General features: G+C 40.4%; 2 protein-coding genes and 1 long non-coding RNA gene across 11 annotated transcripts in view; 2 read left to right on the forward strand and 1 right to left on the reverse strand.

Moving 5' to 3' along the window:
• The window catches only part of myt1lb (myelin transcription factor 1-like, b), a 132,058-nt gene extending 120,755 nt beyond the window's left edge, over positions 1-11,303 (forward strand). For 5 of the 7 annotated variants that reach the window (XM_041971354.1, XM_041971355.1, XM_041971357.1 and 2 more), the window contains 6 exons: positions 2,539-2,760; positions 3,284-3,378; positions 3,496-3,599; positions 3,691-3,738; positions 5,090-5,152; positions 8,707-11,303. In XM_041971354.1, coding sequence (XP_041827288.1) covers positions 2,539-2,760; positions 3,284-3,378; positions 3,496-3,599; positions 3,691-3,738; positions 5,090-5,152; positions 8,707-8,847 — 673 coding nt within the window. In that variant the 3' untranslated portion in view covers positions 8,848-11,303. Of the gene's footprint in view, positions 1-2,538; positions 2,761-3,283; positions 3,379-3,495; positions 3,600-3,690; positions 3,835-5,089; positions 5,153-8,706 lie in introns of all 7 variants that reach the window. The other 2 variants (XM_041971360.1, XM_041971361.1) reach the window with 1 other exon arrangement.
• Positions 44-20,038, reverse strand: LOC121630851. Its single transcript, XR_006008609.1, has 4 exons — positions 19,951-20,038; positions 7,563-7,566; positions 5,884-5,888; positions 44-55 (listed from the first exon to the last, which is right to left on the reverse strand). It is a non-coding gene; the product is annotated as an uncharacterized LOC121630851 (long non-coding RNA).
• Positions 16,773-22,576, forward strand: part of LOC121630846 (peroxidasin) — a 65,345-nt gene continuing 59,541 nt past the window's right edge. For 2 of the 3 annotated variants that reach the window (XM_041971352.1, XM_041971353.1), the window contains exon 1: positions 16,774-17,244. In XM_041971352.1, the coding sequence (XP_041827286.1) occupies positions 17,057-17,244 (188 nt within the window). In that variant the 5' untranslated portion in view covers positions 16,774-17,056. Of the gene's footprint in view, positions 17,245-22,576 lie in introns of all 3 variants that reach the window. The other variant, XR_006008606.1, reaches the window with a different exon arrangement.

Here is a 22,576-nt window from a genome sequence, read left to right on the forward strand (position 1 = left end):
AAATCCGTTTTACTGCACCCTTTCTTAATGTTTTGGGCTGCAGTGTTGGTCTGATCTACGCTGTTTTTTGTTTTTTTTACCACTCTCTGATGTTTCAAACTAATTTAATGCTGAGATCAGCAGTTTTCTCAAATTACTGATTCATCGTTTTGCCAATGAAACGTAAAAAAAGTTACCTTTAAATCTATCAGCTGATTAATCGTCTTTCTAATGATGTCCTGTGTGAATCAACGTTGTTTCGTGTGGAGATTCAGAAAGATGAAGCAATGAACACGATTAAAGCAGCGTTCGTTCAAGTATTTGTGCAGACTCCTTTTTCCTTCATTATTCTCTCCAACACTTTGATGGACACCATTCAGCCTGAAAAACTGATTGCACCAGACCGAGGCCACGACCCCTCTTCCTCTAAAACCATGTCACATTCAGAGACTTAAAATTCAGGTTGATTACCTTGATTAAAGTAAATGAAGAACAAACTCACACAGTGTGACTGAAGTATTTCAAAACTGACTTAAACATGAAGTCAGGATGTTACCTGTCAGGGGTGAAAGATAAAGCTACTACACACTACGTTACCCACGATGCACTGTGCACTCTAGCATAACGAGAAGCTGCAGAGGCAACGTGCACATCAGACACTTTGTCTGCTTGTGATTATTTACAGGAATGTAACGTACTGTCTGAAAATGAATCTGACATTTCTGTGCAAATCATGTTCTTTGTCATCATGCTTCTAATCCAAAAAGACGAGGCGTTAAATCATCTGTTCAGTGTGAGAAGATATCTTCTATAATATTTCTGCTTTGCAGAATGTTTTTCTTTCTTTAATATTTAGGGAAGAGGTAAGATGAACAAAAGCAGTTTAACAAAAAATGGCCTTCTGTTACACTAAAAAAGGTCATTTTTGTCCTTTTACCCACACATCTGTCCCACATTCATATCTGTTTAATGATAGCGTTTAAAGACACATTAAGTAACTTTCTAATAGTCACAACATATGTTTTCTTGGGCGTCGCGGCTCAAAAGGTTCGGGAACCACTGATCGACATACTTCATGGGGTCGAAGTGGAAAAAATGCATCATGTGACAGTAAATTCAGCTTTCAGCTCGTACTCATATGGAAGAAATCAGCACTTTTTAAAGATATAACTTCTTTATATCATGTACTTTTACACAAAATACACACTAAATATTTCTTCCAGGATTTTACTGCACAGAAGTAATCCCAAAATATTCCCTTTTCTATCAGAAAGGTGATTGACAGCAAACTCAACCAGATGGAGGATTTTTAAATATATAAATTACAGGTTACTAAATATGAATGAGGCGTTAGATTTTTACATCTTTTTTGTAATTTAACTGTTGTTTGTGTGTTTTTTATTTATTTATTTTAATTAAAAAAGATCCAAACAAAGATAAAAAAAAATCTCCTAACTACACTGAAGGAGTGAAGAAAACATATTCTAACAAATGAAAAGTAGGAAAACAGGAAATAGAGAACAATCCCGTCTCCTGTTGTAGTTTTGTAGTTCTATAAAAGCACCGTCTACAGACACAGTACGGTGTTTTTAAGTCTTTTTAACTTAGAAGATTTTATCTTTTAAATTTGTTCATTGTTCCAAATTTTGGAAAAATGGTTGGTGAACATTTAATCGTAGTCATTAAATGCACAGAAAGGATTTTACCTTGGAGCAACATGGTTTTTTTCTGACATTTATAGGAAATGCTAAATGCTTTTATTTATATAGCTCTTTTCTGTACCTGGAATGACACCCAAAGCACTTTACATAGTACAGCACATTCACCCATTCACACACACATTCACACACTGATGGGGTTCGGTGTCTTGCTCAGGGACACCTTGACATGAGCTCAGCAGGCCGAGGATTGAACCGGCAACCCTCAGGCTACAAGACGACCACGCCGTCTCCTATATAGGGAAAATGAAAGGATCTCAGGGGGAGTTTGAACACCAGATATTAAAAATATTATAATGTGGTTTTCTGCTTCTGGGTATCTATTAGGGACAGAAGACAAGTATTAGATTGTGTTTAACAGGATTTTGAGCAAAGTTTATACCATAAAGTGAAGCAAAATGTCTCAAACTGCATGTGACAAATATCTCATGTCGGGCTTTTACTGGTTAAACTGTTTCCTTTGGCTTGAGACGGATCTGAAAAAGACAGAAACCAGAGAGTTGATTTGGGTCTTTCTGTGTCTGCATGCAGCCAAAAAGCCATGAAGGTGAATAAAACCTGCTGTTTCTGAATAATTTTCTGCCTCATTGCATCTGGTTTTGATGTATTGTCCTAAATCTGTGATAAGGCAACCACTGTGACTGCATCAAAATAACACCATCATTTTTTTTCTATCAAACTAAAGGAGACCGAGGGAAACAGAAAAATCTGATTAGTTCTCATGTAGTTTTTGGTCTTGTCCTCAGAGACAGAAGCTCAAACTAGCAGGTCATTCCCTGCAGTGAAAAGATGGAAGAGGAGGAAAGTTAGTCTGATTTAGTTTTGCTTTGTTCCTCCACAGGTGCCCGGTCCCGGGCTGCGACGGCCAGGGACACGTGACGGGGAAGTATGCGTCCCACAGAAGTGCATCGGGATGTCCCATCGCAGCCAAGAGACAGAAAGACGGCTACCTTAACGGCATTCAGTTCACGTGGAAATCTGGGAAGACAGAGGGCATGTCCTGCCCGACACCGGGCTGCGACGGCTCGGGGCATGTCAGCGGCAGCTTCCTGACACATCGGAGGTGGGAACGTGGCTGGAATGTCAGGATCAGAGAGAATATGTGTTGATGGGAGTGTGTGTTGTGGGTAGATTTAATAAAAAGGGGGACGCTCTTTCTCTGCCATTCATTAACTCATATCTCTCAACTGATGTTGTAATATCTCTCTCTCTCTCTCTCTCTCTATATATATATATATATATATATATGTGTGTGTGTGTGTGTGTGTGTGTGTGTGTGTGTGTGTGTGTATTTATTTGATTGAACTCCCCTGAGCTCCACACTTTTGCCTTACTTAGTATTTTGCGAACGTGGACACGAGTTAGCCCGGCCTCTTGCATATTCCTCAGCTTGTCTCTGCATCGATCAGTTTAACTAAAACTAAAGTTCAGGGCTTTACTTGGTTTTTTTTTTTGTTTTTTCTTTCTTTTCTTTCTTTTTTATTATTTTAATCATATGTATTTCATGACACTTTTTTCTCCAGGAATTATCCCAGCAGTCTGTAATCATAGCGGCTCTGTCCTGAAACATCTTTCTCTACCTGCAGTCTATCAGGTTGTCCACGGGCCACCTCCGCCATGAGGAAAGCCAGGCTCTCCGGAGTGGAAATGCTAACAATAAAGCAGCAACGAGGCAGCAACGGTAACTACAACCACCAACACACAATGCAGCCAATCAGGAACTCCATGAAGACACACACGACATCCAGGTTTGTTTGGGGGTTTCAGTCCTGACAGTGAGGTGTTGCATCGTCTGCAGGGCTGGACCACGAGGAGGAGATCAAGCAGCTGGACGAAGAAATCAAAGATTTAAGTGAATCCAATTCACAAGTGGAGGCAGACATGATCAAACTCAGAACACAGGTGAGTCACTTTCTGTCCTGTCGCACGGCATCACGTCGCTGCCTGCAAACGTCCGCTGTGACACGCTGTCATCCGACCTCCCTTTCCGCAGATCACAACCATGGAGTCCAACTTGAAGTCCATAGAGGAGGAAAACAAGGTGATTGAACAGCAAAATGAATCTCTCCTGCATGAGCTGGCCAACCTCAGCCAGTCACTGATTAACAGTTTAGCTAATGTCCAGCTCCCTCATATGGTAAGGGCCCCCAGGAACGGCGAGCCAGCAAGTCGCAGCATAACCAAATGATTTGTGTATTTATCCCCAGCTTTATGTGCATGAAGGGGGAGTTGTGAAATGAGGGCATACTCAGATTTAAATCAGTACATGTTGAGGTTTTTTGGCTGTCATGTTAAAGCAGACTTTTTTTGTCTTTCTTTTGTCTTGTTTTGTTGCCAGAGCTTTCATAATAATCTCACATTATTTTTTCTCTGGTTTCATCCTTCACACCATTTCTTCCTGGTATCCTCTTACATAATGGACCATTCGCTGACAAAGGGATGAATCAAAATCACTGTTAACCATCCTTTCCTTTGTGAAAGCACTTTTCATAATCACATCCTGCAGATGCTCTGAAAAAAAAGTCCAGTACTAATTCCTACTGATGATACTTCCTTATATCATCACGGAGTCTTGTCCTGATGCTCGTCTTCATCAATATGCTGTATTTTTCTCCTTTTTTAAATGTAGGTCTACAGTCTTTAAAGGGGCAATAAGCGAAATCGCTCCACCGCAAGGTTTGCTGTTGTTTCTGCCTGTAGAGCGAAACCCTCTACCTCTTCCCCCCACTCGCCTCGTTTACAAACAAAACTGCAAACACACTGAACAAAACATTATCATCATTTTGTAAAACATGTTGAAGTAACTTATAACGTTTATGTTGTTACTTGCTGTCCAGGAGAAGAGCTAGCTTCCAGTCAAACTGTAGCTGCTTTAGCTCTCGCAGTGCTCTTTGGAAAACAAGGCCAATGTTAATCCAGGTTATGTCCCTTTTTCTATCCGGCAACTTCTTCGCCAACAGATGTTTTTTTTTAAGGTAATGTCAGATCCTGGTCGTCTTCTGGTCAAAGTTTTGTTCTGCTCTCCGCCTTTTTGCTTAGAAAATATGCGCTGCTTTGCTCGCTGGCTGAAGCCTTTTATAGGGACGGAGAACCGAGGGCTTCGAGAGGAGAGACGAGGCGGCGGATTCACGTGAACGTACACGAACGCACGGCCGGACCGGCTGGTCAACACGGGGCTGGAGATCGACATAGAGAGACGGAGTGTAACAACATGCTCCGAATTAATTATACCTCCAGTTCTTCACATGGACATTTTTTAATTCCTCCAATCTAGAAATGATGAATTTCCGCTTATTGCCCCTTTGAGATACTACACTCGACTGTTTGATTGTTAGAAGAGCTCCTCATTCTCATGGAGCTGACAGGAACCTGTCCGTCCTTTCCTTCTCCAGAAACCACTGGCACACAAAGAGGCTCCTCTGAGGAACAACAGCTGCCTACAGCTGCACCAGCAAGTAAGTTTCCCATAAAGCTAAAGAACCAAAACTGCTGATATAGATGTTAATAAGCACCACTTATGTAATACTAAAATGTGAATACCGATCATTTTCCTAAAAAAGAAAATAAATGGAAGAGGATCCGGTAGTTTGTTGCTCGTTGTTTCCCCCTACTGTTGTGCTTTTGCAACAGCAACATTGTGAAAACCAATCTGCACATGCTCGACCATATAGCAGAATTTTTTTAGTTTATCTAGTCTTGCCTCTTTCTAGTTAACCTTTAATACATTTTTTGCAAGTCCAAGTCACTTTTAGTTGTAATGAGTAAGCATCTGGTCGGCTTAGAAAACTGCATTTTAAATCCATGAAATGAACGAAATCCATGCTCAGCCTTTATCTGCAGCACTGATGACAAATCCTCTTCACTGCAGGGGTTCACAAACTTTTTCTGCAGGGCCCCCATTTCTAAAACAATAATGTAAAGCCCCCATTTTTATTGTGTACCAACATGCATCTGGACCCACAGAGAACTTTTCACAACTAAAACAGCAGTTTATTATTATTATTATTATTTTTCTGAATGTGGTGAGGAAGAAGAAAGTGTTACGCACTGCTGCATCAGAAAAATCTTTTTAAAAAAAGCTCAAAATGACTTGAAAATATTAATATATAAAAATTTTTAATAAAAAAACCTTTTTTATTCAGTAATTTATTCAGAATAAATACTTCTAGGTCTAATAAATAAAAACATTTACTAAAGCAGCGTTTTCTAATAAACAGACCCAGTAACAACAGGTCTGATGGTTTACTGGTCCCAGTTGAACCTTTTCTGGGGTGGGTCGTGGCAAAGACAACTCACAGTGTTCAGTAAATGTCTCATTATTCGGTTAACAGGTGTTTTAGTACACAGGTAGCAGCAAGCTAACGTTTACGCCACTGTGGCTCGTTGCTAACACAGATGCTAACATTTAGCTTTCACATTACAGTGATTAACCTCTTCAGGCGTGTTTAAAAGTGGATGAAGGAGGATTTTTGTACCACAAATGTTATTTAAGCTTTTATACCTAAAAAGGGGGGAGGGGGGGGGTTCATTTCTTCTAAATTAAGAAGATCGTAAAAAAGTCACGGAGAAATTGAAACGAATACCTGAACTGTATGACTGTGCAACTTAAAAGATTTGGTAAAAACTTTATAAAAATGCTCATGTTGTGACAAGTAAATGTAATTTTAAGATGCAATGGTCAGTATGTTTTAGACTTATAACAGATAAAAATTTAACTATTAAGCAAGCTACAGTGGTCTGCTATTGAGGAATTTCAATATTTGCAAGTGGTGAAATTTCCCCGTATTTAGGATCAAAAGAAAAAATAAAAAGTATAAAAAGAAAAATTAATCCTTGAACATTAAATAAAGATTAGATTTTTTTATACATTCCCTCACCCGGTTAAGGGCCAACGAAAATCTGACACAGAAACTTTTTTGGGGATCTGGAGAGACTGCCGTCCAGAAACCAGTGCACACATCTGTCCAACCATAGATGCTTTCAGCAGTCCATGTTTTCACCTCAAAGCTCTGAGAAAATCAAGAAGCTGAGGAATACACAAAGTTGTTTTCTGAAGGAGCAAACATGGTCGAGCAACAAACCTTTTCCCCCCATTTTTGAGGGGCTCGCATGCCTACCAGTTATGACATGTGACAGATCTTTTTGTATATTCTGAGAGAGTAGGTGGAGGCGTGTTATCGTACCAAATTTCAATTTCCCATGTGGTGAAGTTCTGTAGATACTGACACCTGAAAATGGAGGGAAAAGAAAGATGCAGGAAAACCAAAATCAACACACACACTCTGGTGCTGTGTACGGCAGGAAGCAGGCTACAAACTTCCAAAACTTTGGAAAGATTTTCTTTAAACTGGCCAAACATTTCTAAATGAGAAGAGTTTATTTTCTGTGGGCTTTGCGACGGAAGTCTTAACAGCAGTGTTAGAATATAAATAATCTAGCGGCTATTGTAACGTGTTATATTGAAGCCATGAATCAGAGTTGGACAGTAAATGTCTGCAGTATTTCTGCATGTTTCAGTTAATTCACTTTTAATAAGGAATCAACAGCTTCATTTTTATTTATTTCTGATTTGTAAGGATTTTAGCTCGCTATGCTTCTGAGTAAAAGATCTAGACTGAGTCGAGTGTAGACTAGATAGACTGGAATTTAAACAGCAGGCATCATATTTTATTAAACTGTCCACACACCTGGCTCCTAAAACTTTTCTGCTCCTGTTTCTGTTACAGTATAAAACCAGATGGGAAAGTATTCTACATCCCATTCACTGCTGCTGACACATTTAGACCTAAAATTAGCAAACTAATCCTGACCAGCAGCTCCAGTGATCTGTTCACCGTCCAGTTTATCAGGTCCACCTTCTAGCACCTGGCTGGACCTCATTTCTCCTCCAGAACTGCCTTCATTCTTGGTGTGATAGATTCAACAGGGTGTGGGAAACATTTCTCAGAGATTTTGCTCCATATTGACATGACAGCTCAAAGTGGGCCAAGAAAATCTGAGCCTAGCATCTGAATGTGGAGCTGAAATGGAGACTCATCAGACCAGCAATGTTTCTCCGTCTTCTATTGTCCAGTGTTGGTGAGTGTGTGTGAATTGTAGCCTCAGTTTCCTGTTCTTAGCTGGCAGGAGACACCCGGTGTGTCTTCTGCTGCTGTATCGGCTTCAAGGTTGGACATGTTGTGTGTTCAGAGATGCTGTTCTGCAGACCTTGGCTGCTGTCATTTTTTGTTGTATTTTATCCATTTAAATAATAGATCTTTTTAGATATTTTCTCTTTCTCTTCTTCAGACCATCTCTGGAAACCCTGGAGATGGTTGTGTGTGAAAATCCCAGTAAATACTCAGACCAACAACCGTGTTCAAAGTCACTTAAATCTTCTTTCTACCTCATTCTGATGCTCAGTTTGAACTTCACCAAGTCGTCTTCACCATGTCTACATGACTAGATGCTGCCTTGTGATTGGCTGATTCAATATTTGTGTTAAGAAGCAGGTGAACAGGTGGAGCTGATAAAGTGGACGGTTAGTGTAGGATTTATATATATATATTCACATTATTTTCCCCTCAGAAGTCTCCCCCTTTCTGTGGTAACTAACTTCTGAAAGAAAACAGAAAACATCCTAAAAGGAAGCCTGTGAGTGTTGGTCACAGCGTGCAGCCTGCATGCGTCATTCAGCTGCACAGCAAGCCGCCAGCCATCAGAAATAATGGTTTTCTGAGAGCAGCAGTGCTGCTGTAGCAAAACAAGGACTTTTTATCCAACTGAGCTTGCACCATTCTGCAGCTACAAATACAGAACTTTGTAGAGAAGCCGACCAGAAAAACACTATGTATAAAATATGAAGAACATTTCTAGAAAAGCGCTTTAAAATGAACAGAAATAGACTTTGTGTGGATCATGAGGGAAACATGACACACCCAGCTCTTTCATATGGATGAAATTAGTTATGTTTGTACAAATGAAACTGGTTTTCTTTCCAGTATAACCTCCCTGTTTTCTGGTCCTGCAGGAGCCCCTAAGCGAGCAGAACTTTGACGCCTACGTCACCACTCTAACGGATATGTACTCAAACCAAGACCAGTACCAGAGCGCAGAAAACAAGGCCCTGTTGGAAAACATCAAGCAAGCAGTTCAAGGAATCCAAGTGTAACCATGCAGCGAGGGGAGGCCTTGCCCCCAGGCAGCGACGGTTCGGTGCAGTAACTTACATAGTGTTATATATTCTAAGTTCTGTTCTTAAAAAAAAGAGGTATATGCTTAGAAAAGACCTCAAAATCATTTCTTTCTTTTTTTTGGGTCTTGCTTTGAGGAAGAACATAAAGGAGTAAACTGCAAAATAGTTTTTGAGGACATTCACATTTTGTACGTTTTCATATGAGCTGACATAGTGTCATGTAATGTTTCTAGCTGCTCATGTATGCACATTTTTAGTGTATATTTCTGAACAGTACGCTACAGACAACGGAGGTTCTTTTTATCGCTCGACAACGAAGCATTTTAGATGAAAAAAGTGGAAATAAAAATGTAAAAACTACAAGCAGGGAGGAAGCTACTTATTTTTCTCCTCAGTGGACGATTTTGGACTTGATGTTTTTTTTTCTTCTTCGTCTTCTTCTTCTTCTTCTTGCGTGTAGATTGTTCAAGAGCAAAACTGGTTTGCGAATTGCTTTATTTTCTGAAGATGCTTGAGAAACGTTTGTGCTTTTGTTTCTGAAGAGGAGTAAAAAGATGTGTCGCTGTAGGTGGGGGCGTTTTTAATCGGTGCTGTAAACGACTTCCGGGGAGGAAACTGACCTGACGTATGTATGAATGTATGAATGAACAGTTATATTGTAAACATCATTACACGGAAACCCGATGGTGGAAATCCCATTCCCGTATCTAGGAGAGCCAATTTGCTCCTACAGGAACACGTCACGCGTGGTCACATGATCATCTTTAATTAGTCCGACGTAGAAAAGATGTGAAAGACAATTAGCTGCAGAGGCCACAGTTTAGCCTCTCTAGCATCAAATCTGCTCAATTTTGTGTTGCTCGGATCATGAAACGTCTCAGCAATATAGCTACTAAATCATTTGTTTATAGGAGGTGTACGCGATGCAATCTGCAAAGGAAATAAAAAGGTTGGGTATATGCAATTTCTTGTTTATAAGCATAGCGGGGTAACATGAATCTTTTTAATATAGCCTATGTAAAATATTGATTTTTATACAAATCTTTTAATACAAAAGTCTTTTTAAAAAAGAGGAGGGAACCTGGAAATTGAGTTTTAGAGGCAAAAGTATATGAGTTCCACTTTTTTTCTGTACGATTTTGCACAGGGACACCTTCGTTTCCATGTTTTGATGTTCTTACAGAAAACTAAAAGCAGTACCCGAGAGCCTGAAGACGGTTTCCGAGGGTTTTGTAAAGAGAATTTATAGAGTATGACGGCGGGACTTACAGGGTCACTGTCCCCACTTATGTGCCAGTAGACTATTTGCACTTGTCCTTGAAGATATTATCCTTGCGTATGGCGGCGTGCAATTTTCCAGGTGACCTCTTTGGCACACGATTGGAGCAACCAACTGCTTGGAGCCACTGCAGGTGTGGATTTACTACCACGGAGGCAAAGAGAGGAAGAACAGGGACTTTGAAATCAGACAAAAAGGATGATTATTAGCATCTGTTATCAAGTGTAAAAACATGAACAAAGTTCTTTCATTTTTGCTATGTTTTAGGAAGATGAAGTTATCCCCCAGCAGCACTTTATATCTAATCACTGTACAAAGGATTAAATAGTCAATCAATTCAAGGTTTTAAAATAAAAAAGAAATAAAAAAAGCAGAGGAGGCGAAGGCTTGGAAACCTTTGCGGGGTGATACAATCTAGCGTCACATCTTTATGCCTGAGAGTACGCACCCTCCATCCTGTTATCCTAGTTGTTAGCGATCATGTTCAGAATTTGCCTTTTTGAGAGCTAATGCAAAAGGTGCTTGTGGTTCACCTGACTGAATCTCATCTATTGTACTTTACTGTCCTGGTTCAGGACTCTACTACCCATCATCCATGACTGCATACGCCTTTTTCCACAGCATCGTGTCTGCAGCTTTTTGCCAATATAGTAATGCTTCAGTAGAGTAAATAGCTAGTACCAGTTTTTGAATTAATTCTCATTATGGGTGAAAATGGAAAAAGGGATTTTAAAGCACAAACCGGCTGCTCATCTGATGTTGGTGCATTAATAAATCTGAAAAGAGTTATCTGTGACTATCTATAGGGAACACAAAAAGGGTTGTCACATATTTAGAATGCTGAATTTTCATATAAATTATTGTGAATTCATCAGAGTTTATTATTTTGTTTGAGCCAGTTCATTTTGAAGTTGATTTCAGTGACCATTAACAAAGACGGGATTTTGTATAAACTATTGTGCTCTCTGTGGAACTGAAGTTTGATTTATTTTTTTACTACACAGCATGGATTTGTTGACATTTTAATTTTGCTATAAATGTGTGAGATCACAAGTTGCTGTGATATTTCATTTATAAATTGTGAACTTTGTACAATTTTTGTCATGCTGGATGTTGACACATCTTACTCAGAATAAAGAAAAATGTGTTGCCAGAGGCCTGTAAAAGGATTTGTGTTTTCATTCTGTAAACGATCCTCATTCACCAAACAAGAACTTTTTACGAAGGTTGTGGCTTTCACAAAGACCCGATGGGCTTCTGTGGGTCTTATTGTGTTGATTGCTTTGATTTTGTGTTGCAGGTCTTGGTGTTGATGGCAGATTAGAGACAGCTGGCCAGGGTCTCCATGTTCCATAAAAGGTCCTTTCCGGGGTGGAACCTGGTCCGTCTGACCTTTAGGGCCTGACGCTTTGTTTTGTTGTGACTTATTTGTTTTGGTTAAGAGTTACGTTTCAGTTGTGTAATAAAATGTGTATTATTATTATTTGCTTTGGTCCACGAGCCGACCACCACACCAAAAATATCCCTCCATTCATGTCAACTGAGACTCCCAGATCCACCTGCTGAATGTGGAATTCAATACTAACATTTCTACCAACAGTGTCTTTTCATTCTAGTGATCAGTTTTATTAGGAGATGCAGGTTATACCCCGACGTCCTGGTTCATGACACCACTGGCCAGCCTTCAGACTCACCTGGAGGTTTTATTTCATCGGATCCACTCGCTCCATCACCGGTATGATGCTGGATGTGTTTACACACCGCAGGTCGTTTGCTGCACCAACTGTAGAATTTTTGTTTTTTGTTCAGCACTTCAATTAACTTTGGTTGTTTTTTAAATGTGCTATACAAATAAATTTGATCTGATTAGAAGGTTCAGGATGTAAAGAGAGATAAACATTTATTCTATGGTGTACCACTTTCCTCTTTAGCCACGACACCACAAGAATGTTGGTCCTGATGCGTTCATGGACCAGGCTGCTGTTCAAGTTCAGGAATAACTAATGACACATTTGTACATAAAACTGCTTTATCTGATTTGAATCTAACCTTGTGATGATTTGTAACTTTATAAATGTAAAAATAAGGAAAATCAGCTTCAATGCATCTTCTTTTCTTTTTGTTCCTTATTTACATGCAGTCTTTTGACATTTTGTTTATTTTTCTTGGTCTCTGTCTGCACGGGCCCTTCAGTCTTTTTACCTTTTTATGGGCATCATTGAGGTGTTTATTGTGTCAATCAGGGCCAACTGGTATGTCCTTTCAATTTCTGGAGAGATTGGTCGAACTATCTAAGAGGAAAGATATGAAACATTCTGAGGTCTACATACATGTTTGTTAATCTGACAGAAGGTTTATTAAACTTAAGCGCAGTGTAAGAACAGAAGATTCATGAGAAGATATTAATGGATGAGGATCAGGATTTTTATGTGGTTGTTGTTCTGAAATTGTCCAGCAGATGGCAGCAGACCCAAACCCTGCAGCTTCACACTGTTCTGTATGTGATTCAGGGAAACCACGCAGCTCACTCACTTCGCTAAAAGGATTATCAGAACATCAACTTTCAACTTTTTGTCTAAATAAAATCTGGTTTTTAAGGTATTCAAGTCAGTCTGAGCACTAACTGTATGACCTATGAGTCATAAATGCATTTCAAGAGATGCAATATCTTTTTTTTTGTCCTTCAGGTTTTCAGTTCTGGCCATAGTGCTCAAATTTTCTTTAGACATATGTGGTTATTTCACTTCAGCAACGAGGTAAAGGCACACATCAGTTTCCTTGCTTTGGATGTACTGTAATGAAGACCACTCATGCAGGTTTTGTCAAAGGGAGATATCGCAGAGTATCTTGGTTTATTGTTTAATCTCTACTCTGCAAAAACAAAGCCCTTGTTGACTCGGCGCCTGCAGTCTGTCAGGTTATATAAGCATGAACAGCAAAGGGGATAGAAGTGTTAGTGATAGAAAAGCTAACAATGACAGACTGGCTTGCCAACAACAGCACACACAACGTCCTTCCAGCAATGATACTGAGCAGAGTTCCAGCTCCAGAAAAAGGCAGAAAAACAGGCTGTCAGATCTTTTTTCAGTTGTTGCTACTGTTTACAATTGCACTAATGCTAAATGCAAATTTTATGATCCTTAATAACTCAATATGTTTTCAAAATGTGTCTATATATATATATATATATATATATATATATATATATATGCACGAACTGTCTTGCGCCTGTTTGAATATTTTTGTCATACAATTCCCATATGTTCCAGCAGATGTCAGCAAATTAAAATTTATAACAACGCAACTGAAAGCTTAGATTTTGTGGTTAAACTTAGGATGCTGCATTACTTTTTAAAACAATCTATCAGATTTGTAGGGAAATGGGTGAATTTATTAAAAGCACGTGAAGAGGAGGATGTGTTGGAATCAGGTAAGAAGCAGCAGTGTATGTATTTGAATGCAAAAGCAATGAAAATGTGAAAGTTACATGACTGTATCTCCACAAACTGTCTAATGAGATGTTCACGGTCCAGCTGAGCATTAGGGGCAGGTGCATCTTGCAAGTAGGTGTTACAGGTACAAAACAGGCTAAGCTAGCGTTCAATGGTTTCTATTGCAGTAGCCGTTTAAAATGTGATTCTGGAAAAATTCGGCTCATAAGTAATCCAGTTAGTGAATATTCGCTAATATTAGATCTACCAGGACTGATTTAAAACATTTCTTACAGTACTACTGCCATTTCCCCTAGATATTAGCAAACTAGCTCACATTAGCTACCTCTTTACGGTATTTTAGATGTTGTTGGCATCATGTTTCTTTCTGTTGATAAAGTTTTTCAGTGTATTTCATTGTTATTGAATTTATTTAACATATACTCATTTTTCTAATTTCAAAGGGCTTCTGCTCCTTTAATTAAGTTACTTTACGATGGCTAACATGATGGTTTAGACACACCATTTTGCAAAATGTTTTGGCTGCTTTTATGAAGTAAACCCTGGGATAATTATAGCATGCAGACGTCTTTATCAATATTTTATGTTGGGTAGAAGTGGAAAATGATTTTAGAGGGTAGTCTTACATTAGTGTTTCTCAGTCCACTGCCCTGCATGTTGGGTAACTCTGCGTTAACACACGTGAATGAAATGAATAGCTTGTTAACAGGCTTGCAAAGAACCTGATTAACAACTTTAAACTGAATCAGGTGTGTTGGGTAGGAACACGTCTAAAGCCTGGTACACACATAACGATTTTTTTAATCTTATGAGATTTTTATCTGGTCGAGACCTCACACTTGAAGATAAAAAAAAAAAAAAAAGAAATCAGTTTTGGTCATGATGTGTGTGGTGTGCGCCTATAACGCACATGACAATGCTGTCCTGCAACTAATCTACAATCTAGTCCTCCGAGCCGGACAAACGTCGAAACGTAGAAGAAGAACCATAACAACAACCGGCAAAAACGAAGAAGAACAATAGCAACAACCGGCAAAAAACGAAGATGAAGAACCATAGCAACAACCGCCAAAAAACGAAGATGAAGAACCATAGCAACAACCGCCAAAAAACGAAGAAGAAGAACCATAGCAACAACCGCCAAAAAACGAAGATGAAGAGCCATAGCAACAACCAGCAAAAAACGAAGAAGAACCATAGCAACAACTGGCAAAAAACAGAGAAGAAGAAACATAGTAACAATCGGAAAACACAACACACAGCATGGAAGAAGACATACAGGACGGGGGAATGATGGTGGTCTTGGAACTACTGTTAACAGAAAAAGGCAGAACTGAAAAAATAACACGGACTTTATTTACTTCCTTGTTCCCCAGCCAGCTCGCTCTCTGATTGGCTACATTCTGTACCACGTTACCATCCATGTAGTCACAATGCCCGAGTCGTAGGCGTTCCTCAGAAATCGGCTCTGAAATATTGAGCATGTTTAATATTCCCCATTGTCGGCTACAACCCGCTTCGGAGCAGATTATCGGGACAAATCGGCTCGTAACACACCACAGACTAAATGATGATTGGACAAATCTCACGATGATCAGGCGTTTGCCGTCCGAGGTCGGGATGAGACAAAATCAGGACAAAAACAGCCCAAAAATCGTTATGTGTACCATGCTTTAGACATGGATCTTAGCGGGTCCTGAGGACCTGGATTAAGAAACAGTCTTACAATATGTCACCCCCCCCCCCCCAACAAAAAGAATAAAAAAAATTCATTCTGACCTTCACATTCTCTGAAACTTCACATTCTCTTTAGTTTTTGTTGTTTCTTGAATATTTTTGTTATTCCCATTTCATAACAGCTTTTGTTTCCATTTCCAATTTATTTTAGTTTATCTACTGTTCATGCATTCATTTTTTTTTATTTACACATTTATTGATGTGGGCTGCACAGTGGCAGTGTGGTTAACACTCTAGTCTCACACCAAGAAGTTCGTAGTTCAAATCCCACTGTGGTTATTTCCTCCAGCATGAATGGGTTATTTTCAGGTACTCCTGCTTCCCTCCACATGCTTGGCAGATTAATAGATGGTTTTAAATTGAGCCTCTGGCCTTATACCAGATGAGATGGGCTCATGTAAACACATAAACACAAATAAGTTTATGGAAAAAGTATCTGTGTTAGCAAAAAAAGATTCACATCAAGAACAGTGCAACCACTTATATAATTTAGTTTTATTATTTTTCTTTTGCAAAAAGTAGTCTAAAAAGAAGCATTTGCAAAGTCTTAAACTTTTATCAGAATCTTTTCAGTTACAAAATTTGCTGTTACTTTGTGAATTATATTGTTCTCATTTTTTAGTTGTTCTATTTAAAAGTAGGCATATGTAAAAAAAAATAGCCTATAATAACAAAAACATTTAAAAGGTCAGAAAATTACACTTCTATTGTGGGTTAGAAAAGTAACCTGCAATTAAAATAAAAAAAGGGGGGGGGGGGGGGGTGGGGGGGGGGGGGGGGGGGGGGGGGGGAGTCACAATCTGATCTTACAATAGAAAATAGATCTTTTTTTTTTTTTTACTTTTCATCTTGTTTTCTACTTGGTAATCAGACTATTTCATAAATCCAGGTATAAATGCAAGAACAGGGGCTCTAAAAAGTGTTAAAAATGTACATTTGAATTAAAATCTGTTCTTTGTTTTATAAAGTTGAGTCTCTGGTACTCCTATACTTATTTTATTACATTTTTATTTTGATACTAATGTAAATATTTGTTGTGACTAAAACGTTGTCCATCACAAACCTTTACCCCCCTTTTTTGTACTTTTCCATATTTAATTTTGATACTCGTGTTATTCCATACATCACATATATAAATGAAAATGTGCCATTGCAAAAAGTGTTTAAAGTGGCTGTAAATTATAATTGGAAAAAAAAGTATTTGTTTGATTATTTAGGCATCTTTAGAACACATCTGCTATTCCATTTTCATTTCTGGTACTCCTGTTATTCCATACATCACAGATATAAATGCTAAACTAACCAAGTATAATAATATTAATAATAATAATAATAATAATAATATTAATAATAATAATAATAAAAACAGCAGTGGCTGAAACTCCCTCGCTGGGACTAGGGGGCGCTATACCCGGTTCAGAAGTTGGAATTTGCTTCCTCTCGTGACTCCGGTGGAAGTCCAAAGGAAACTTTTATTCCGTGTCGGGGCTGTTGTGGGATGAATGGAAGCGGATAAAAGAGTTTCAGGCATGAAGTTTTGAGTTGGACTTGATCCGGACTGTAACGCTGCCCCACAGCTGCGTGTCCTGTGCGCGCGCGTGGGTCTGCCTCTCCCACTGTGTGTGTGTGTGTGTGTGTGTGTGTGTGTGTGTGTGTGTGTGTTTGATGTGCGGCGGGGCAGCTGGCGCTCTGTGCTCTGCTCGGCTCACTGCTAGCAATGGCGCTGCGCGCTGGCCAGCTCTTTTCTCGGTGTGTCCTCGCGCCGGCTTTGTTGCTGTTCGCCTTTAACGGACCGCAGTTTGCACTTTGTTGTCCGAGTCGCTGTTTGTGTTTCCGAACCACCGTGAGATGTATGCATCTAAACCTGGAAACGGTGCCGGCTGTGTCTCCTCAGACCACCATTCTGTAAGTAGCTTTTTTCCTCCAGTTGAACCATCAGACTGCGCGGGGTGAAGGCATGCAGAGGCCCTGAACGCCTCTCTGCACCGCGGAAAGCAGTTTATACTGTTTGCATTGATTCATTAATAAGCCGCATTGTCGGAACTAACTTTCTGGACTCCAAGTGGAAACGAAGAGCTAAAGAAAACTTCCTGATGTTGTTGCAGAGGCTGTTAAAATACCTAAGAAAGTTTCCAGAGTTCTGCCACCTGCCAGTGAGTTCAGCTGTGGACTGTAGAGGTTAATGAAGAGGGTTTTCAGGGTCACACAGCTGGCAGAGTCAGCCACAAGCAAAGTGGAGGCTCCTCAATAAAGTTCCTGCTGGAGAGAGTTGAGGAAGAGGAGGGCAGCAGCTGAGGTTAACTTTTCCTCTTTGCACATAATGAAAACAGATTTAATCCAAACCAACTTGTCTTAATTTTAAGTGTGTTATCGTGTTTAACTTGCAGGGAAAATCTGTAGAAGAACAGAATCAGTATTGACTGCTGAGTAGCTTTCTATGAAGTCTCTTCTCTTCTGAGTCAGAAACAAAACAAATTCTTGGTTCTTGACAAGAACTTGTGAATGTTTCAGCCAGTCTGGAGCTTCCTAAAGGGTTTCCTTTCTGATGCAGCTGACTATCGGAGCACAAAGCTCCACATATGTGGCATCCTTTGTCTCTAATCAGCCACAGAAATCTTGCATTTCAGTCCATAATACTCAGACCTATAAATAGCTTCATTCAGGGAGAAAAGGGCAGCTCGAGCCAGTGGATGCCACAGCTACAGACTCTGAGTCCTGCAGTCATCCCACAGCTGAGGACGGCAGCCTGCCTGGATCCCCCTTAAAGAAAGATGAAAGTCCTCTGTTTACCACACCAATGAAAGGATTGTTTTTAAGTGGTGTGTGAGGGCCGATCGGAGCAGGATAGCATGCTGTGGTGTCCCTGCAGCTTTCATGCCGGTCAGCTTTGAAGCTGCAGCCACTTTGCCTGGCTGTCATGTCAGGACGTGACTTCCTTTCCCGGCTTCACTCAGGTTGAGATGTGAGATCAGAGGATGAGAAAAGTGAAGATGACTTGTTGTGTTGTAGCCTGTTTGCTGCAAGTCTAATAAAAAGAAAGCTCAGACATTGTGTTAACGGAGTGATTAGCTAATAAAAACAGAAGTTTTACCAGCTCTGCAGCGTCCAGGCGTCTCTTCAGAGATGCAGAAACCGAAGCTGCAAACTCTGAAGCAACATTTAAGTTTCTGTTGGTCTGATTTTAGTGCTTGAGAAGAACCAGGTCACATCACACCCTGATGTATAAAACATTCACCTGAAGTCCATTTTCTTCTCTGTTAGAGTTTATCTTACTGGTATACCGTTATTCATATTGGGAGCTGTGTGCTTCTTTTCTGTTTTATTTTTTAGAGAAACAATAACCACCACATCATTACTGATAAGCAGTAGCAGAATATTTAAGGCCATATAAAATATTTAACTGGCCGTTGCTCATCAGAAAAGTCTTTTTAGACGTTGGATCCATTATGACTGAGCTTAATTCTAATCCCAATATTCTTAAAATGATGTATCTTAGCTTTTTCTACATATATTTAGTAATTATAAAAATATCTGCATCCTACTTTCTGTATTTTCTACCTGCAAGTGCAGCAACAAAAAAAAGTCTCTAGTTAAACGTTTAACTTCTCCTGAGTTCACCGCCTCCATCTCTTTGCTGTAGGCTGCAGATATTAAGCCTTCAGATATTCCTGCTTCTTCGTTTGGATCTGGTGCTGTGGCACAGCAGCGAGTATTATCACAGAACACGTGGTTCTGGAAGGTTTCTCATCTTTAAATGCAGTCTGTGAGACTGATTTAAAAAGCCTCTGCAGAGTTATCGGATTATCGTTCGTGCAGTTTGGACTTGCTGAAAGTAAAAATGAGATCTGTCCTGCAGCAGCTGGAACCACAGATCAGTCTACATTAGTTCTAGTTTCCATATTCCATTCGGCCGATAACCAGATTTCTGTGTGAAACTCTGCCTGTTGTTTTGTCTTTGCTCAGAAAACTGCAGATAGTTTTCCCCTCATTCTTTCTGGCCTCCTTTTCTGTTTCAGCTGTTTTCTCTGAGGACTGTAAAAGGCAAGCCAGTAAATTACGTTCCCCTCTCTGTAATGCTGTAATGACGCTGCTGCATGTCTTCTCGCAGACTGGCTACACTGGGAGGAATGCTTGCTTTTAGCCTACATCAAACATGTCCTGCTTATTTTCCTCGTACGCCTGTAGCAGCTTAAACGTGCTCCACGTGACGGTTGTGGGTCAACTGAGCGTGGCTGTAAATGCTCCGCCATCCCTGTCCTATCGGCCGTGGATCTGCCTCTGAGCCCCCGAACAACGGCCTGTTCTGCCTGAGTGACGGTGGGAGTGAGTCGGGGGGAGTTAGAGGACTTCGTCTCGCTGGAATTTGCTGCAGTCAGGTTGTGTGAGGCGTTCAGTCTCTGCAGCTTCATGGAATTTAAAGCCAGAAATCCCCAAAGCTTTGCTCATTTGCAGGCAGAGATGGAGCTCAAAGTATCTGATGAAGGGAAGGGAAGCCCCCGGTTTGCCCTGAATGTGGCTTTTTTTTTTTTAAATAAAAGTTGGAAAAATGAAATGGTCTCTATTTGAATGTAAAAAAACTTCATTATTGATTTTATAGTAATTTTTTCTGACGATTTTCATACACAACCATCTCTGGGGTTCACAGAGAACGGTCTGAAGAAGACAAAACATCCAGTTATTGATGTCAGAGGTCAGAGGAGAATGGACAGACTGGTTGGAGATGATAGAAAGACAACAGGAAGTCCAATCAGCACGGGTTCTAACCAAGGTCTGCAGAACATCATCTCTGAACACATCAGATGGGCTCCAGCAGCAGAAGACACACCGGGTGCCTCCTGCCAGCTAAGAACAGGAAACTGAGGCTACAGTTCACACACACTCACCAACACTGGACAATAGAAGATGGAGAAACGTTACTGGTCTGATGAGTCTCCATTTCAGCTCCACATTCAGATGCTCGGCTCAGAATCTGCTGGAAACATCATGAAAACATGGATCCATCCTGCCTTGGATCAACGCTTCAGGCTGCTGCTGGTGTAATGGTGGGGGGAGATTTTCTTGGCCCACTTTGGGCCCCTTAGTACCAACGTGTCCTGGTTTAACCAGCACAGCCTACCTGAGTATTGTTGCTGACCATGTCCATCCCTTTATGACCACAGTGGAGCATCTTCTGATGCTACTTCCAGCAGGATGATGCACCATGTCACAGACAGACTTCTGATCTTTGCTGTCCTGATGGAGAAGCTAAACAGAGTAAATCCAGGCGATGGTGTTCTTAACCGACTCTTTTCTGTCTCTTCTGGTTTCCGCTACCATAAAGCTGATGCCTCTGCTGGTGTGAGTTAGTTTCACCTAATCCTGCTAGCTCTCCGAGGTTTACGGTACATCGCTGTAAAAAAGAAGCGAAGGTATTTGGCTGTTTCAGTCCTTCGTGTCGTGCAGTGTTTTTTTGTTTGGTTTGGTTAAGGAGTTGGTTTAACTGGGAGTGGCTCATGCAAGCCTGGGACATGTTGGCAAGTCGACGTTAGCACGTGTCACGAAGCTAAATCACTAAACCCCAAGCAGAGATGGCGAGAGGAGCTCAGGTGTTTAGAGAGCTGCATGACAACGTGGCCGTGTTAGATACCTGCTCATGCCTGAGAGGCGACCAGCTTCAACATCAGAAAACTGATCTGATCATCGGCATGACTCCGGAGGCTTTGTCTAAAAAAAATCCTGCTTGTTCATGATCTGTTTGCTTTTTGTTGTCGTAGTCGGCCATGTTGGCCTCAGTCCCACCATCATGAAGTAGATTTGATGGAGTCTTTGTTGTTGAAAGTAGGTCTTCCACTTCACCAGTTCTCTGTGCCACAGAACAAATATCTGGTTCTGGCTCCAGGGTCACCGGGTTCTGCAGGTTTTTCTCAGCTTCTGCTACTGTGTTAGAAAACGGAGTATTTGCTCATCCCGGAGCCGCGGGACGGGCCTGTGCCACCATGTGGAGCTGTAAATATGACCGGATCGGATGTGGGCGTAGACGCAGAGACTTCAGCTGTTGAGAGTATTTATGGATCTTCAGCTTTAGTTTCAGATCAGACAGCAGGTGACTGTGTCCATCTTTTATATAAAGACAAAAAAAGGATTATTTTGAGAGACTGTATTTAAGCTTGAGTGGTTTAAAGCTCCTCTGTTAGCTTTGTGCTGAAGTTTATTAAAGCGGCAGGTTTAACAGCTGGATTTAAGGCTGTTTCAGTCACTCGGTCAGAGCTGAAACCTGCTCCTGGTCTGATACTGAGGGATTAAATCTAGATGATGAAGTACAACACATTTTATTAATTTTATATTTAATTTAATTTTTTATTGTTTTTGTTTTGTTTTCTATGTTTATAGTATTTTAATTTTATTTATGTATTTTTATTCTATTTCATTTTTAATTGAACATTTTTCATGTTTTTATGTTTTGGACTTTTTGCAGTTTATTTTATTCAGATTTTAATATACTTTTTTAATTCACTATTTATTTAATCTTTATTCTAATTTAATCCTATAATTACTCTAAAGAACTGTAGTCCATTAGAGTTTGGGTGGGATAGGAAGGGATTTGTTAGTTTTTTTGTATGAATATTTCCTGAATGACTTTGAGCTGCGTGGAGGTTTGTTTGAGGACTGTACAGCAAAACTCTGGTTGGCTGGTTCAGCTGTCACTGGACTGTAACTGGGCAGCTCACACTAATTCTTCTACTGGTTTATATTTGCTCGTACTGCAGTTTGCTGCGGATCTACGGAGGCAGATTTCGTATTAACATGTTTCTACTTGTTGCTGACCTGAACCCTGGCTCTGCTGCTTTGCTTCGCCAGCGCTGTGCGGAGCTGAATGATGTCAACGTTGTGTGTCTGGTTGTGTGTCTGATTCAGATCGTGACGATAATAAAGCGGAGGTCTGTCCTGACTGCAGTCATCTGCTGCATTGCTTTGTTTTAGCGCAGCGTCTGTAGCTCAGCTGCACGGTGCATTCCTCAGCCTGAAAGCCCTGCCTGGAGGTCGGGCTGTGCGATGTATCGGATATACTTGAAGTTTTATGTGCGATATATAAAATATCCATATCATGATTATTGAGTACAAACTGGCATGGCAGCATTTAAAGCAGGGGTCTCCAGCTCCGGTCCTCGTGAGCTACTGTCCTGCAGGTTTTGGGTTCTACCCTGATGCAACACACCTGACTCAAATCACTGGGTCATTAACAGGCTTGTGCAGAGGT

Source organism: Melanotaenia boesemani, chromosome 20, assembly GCF_017639745.1.
Source record: "Melanotaenia boesemani isolate fMelBoe1 chromosome 20, fMelBoe1.pri, whole genome shotgun sequence".
Taxonomy (NCBI): domain Eukaryota; kingdom Metazoa; phylum Chordata; class Actinopteri; order Atheriniformes; family Melanotaeniidae; genus Melanotaenia; species Melanotaenia boesemani.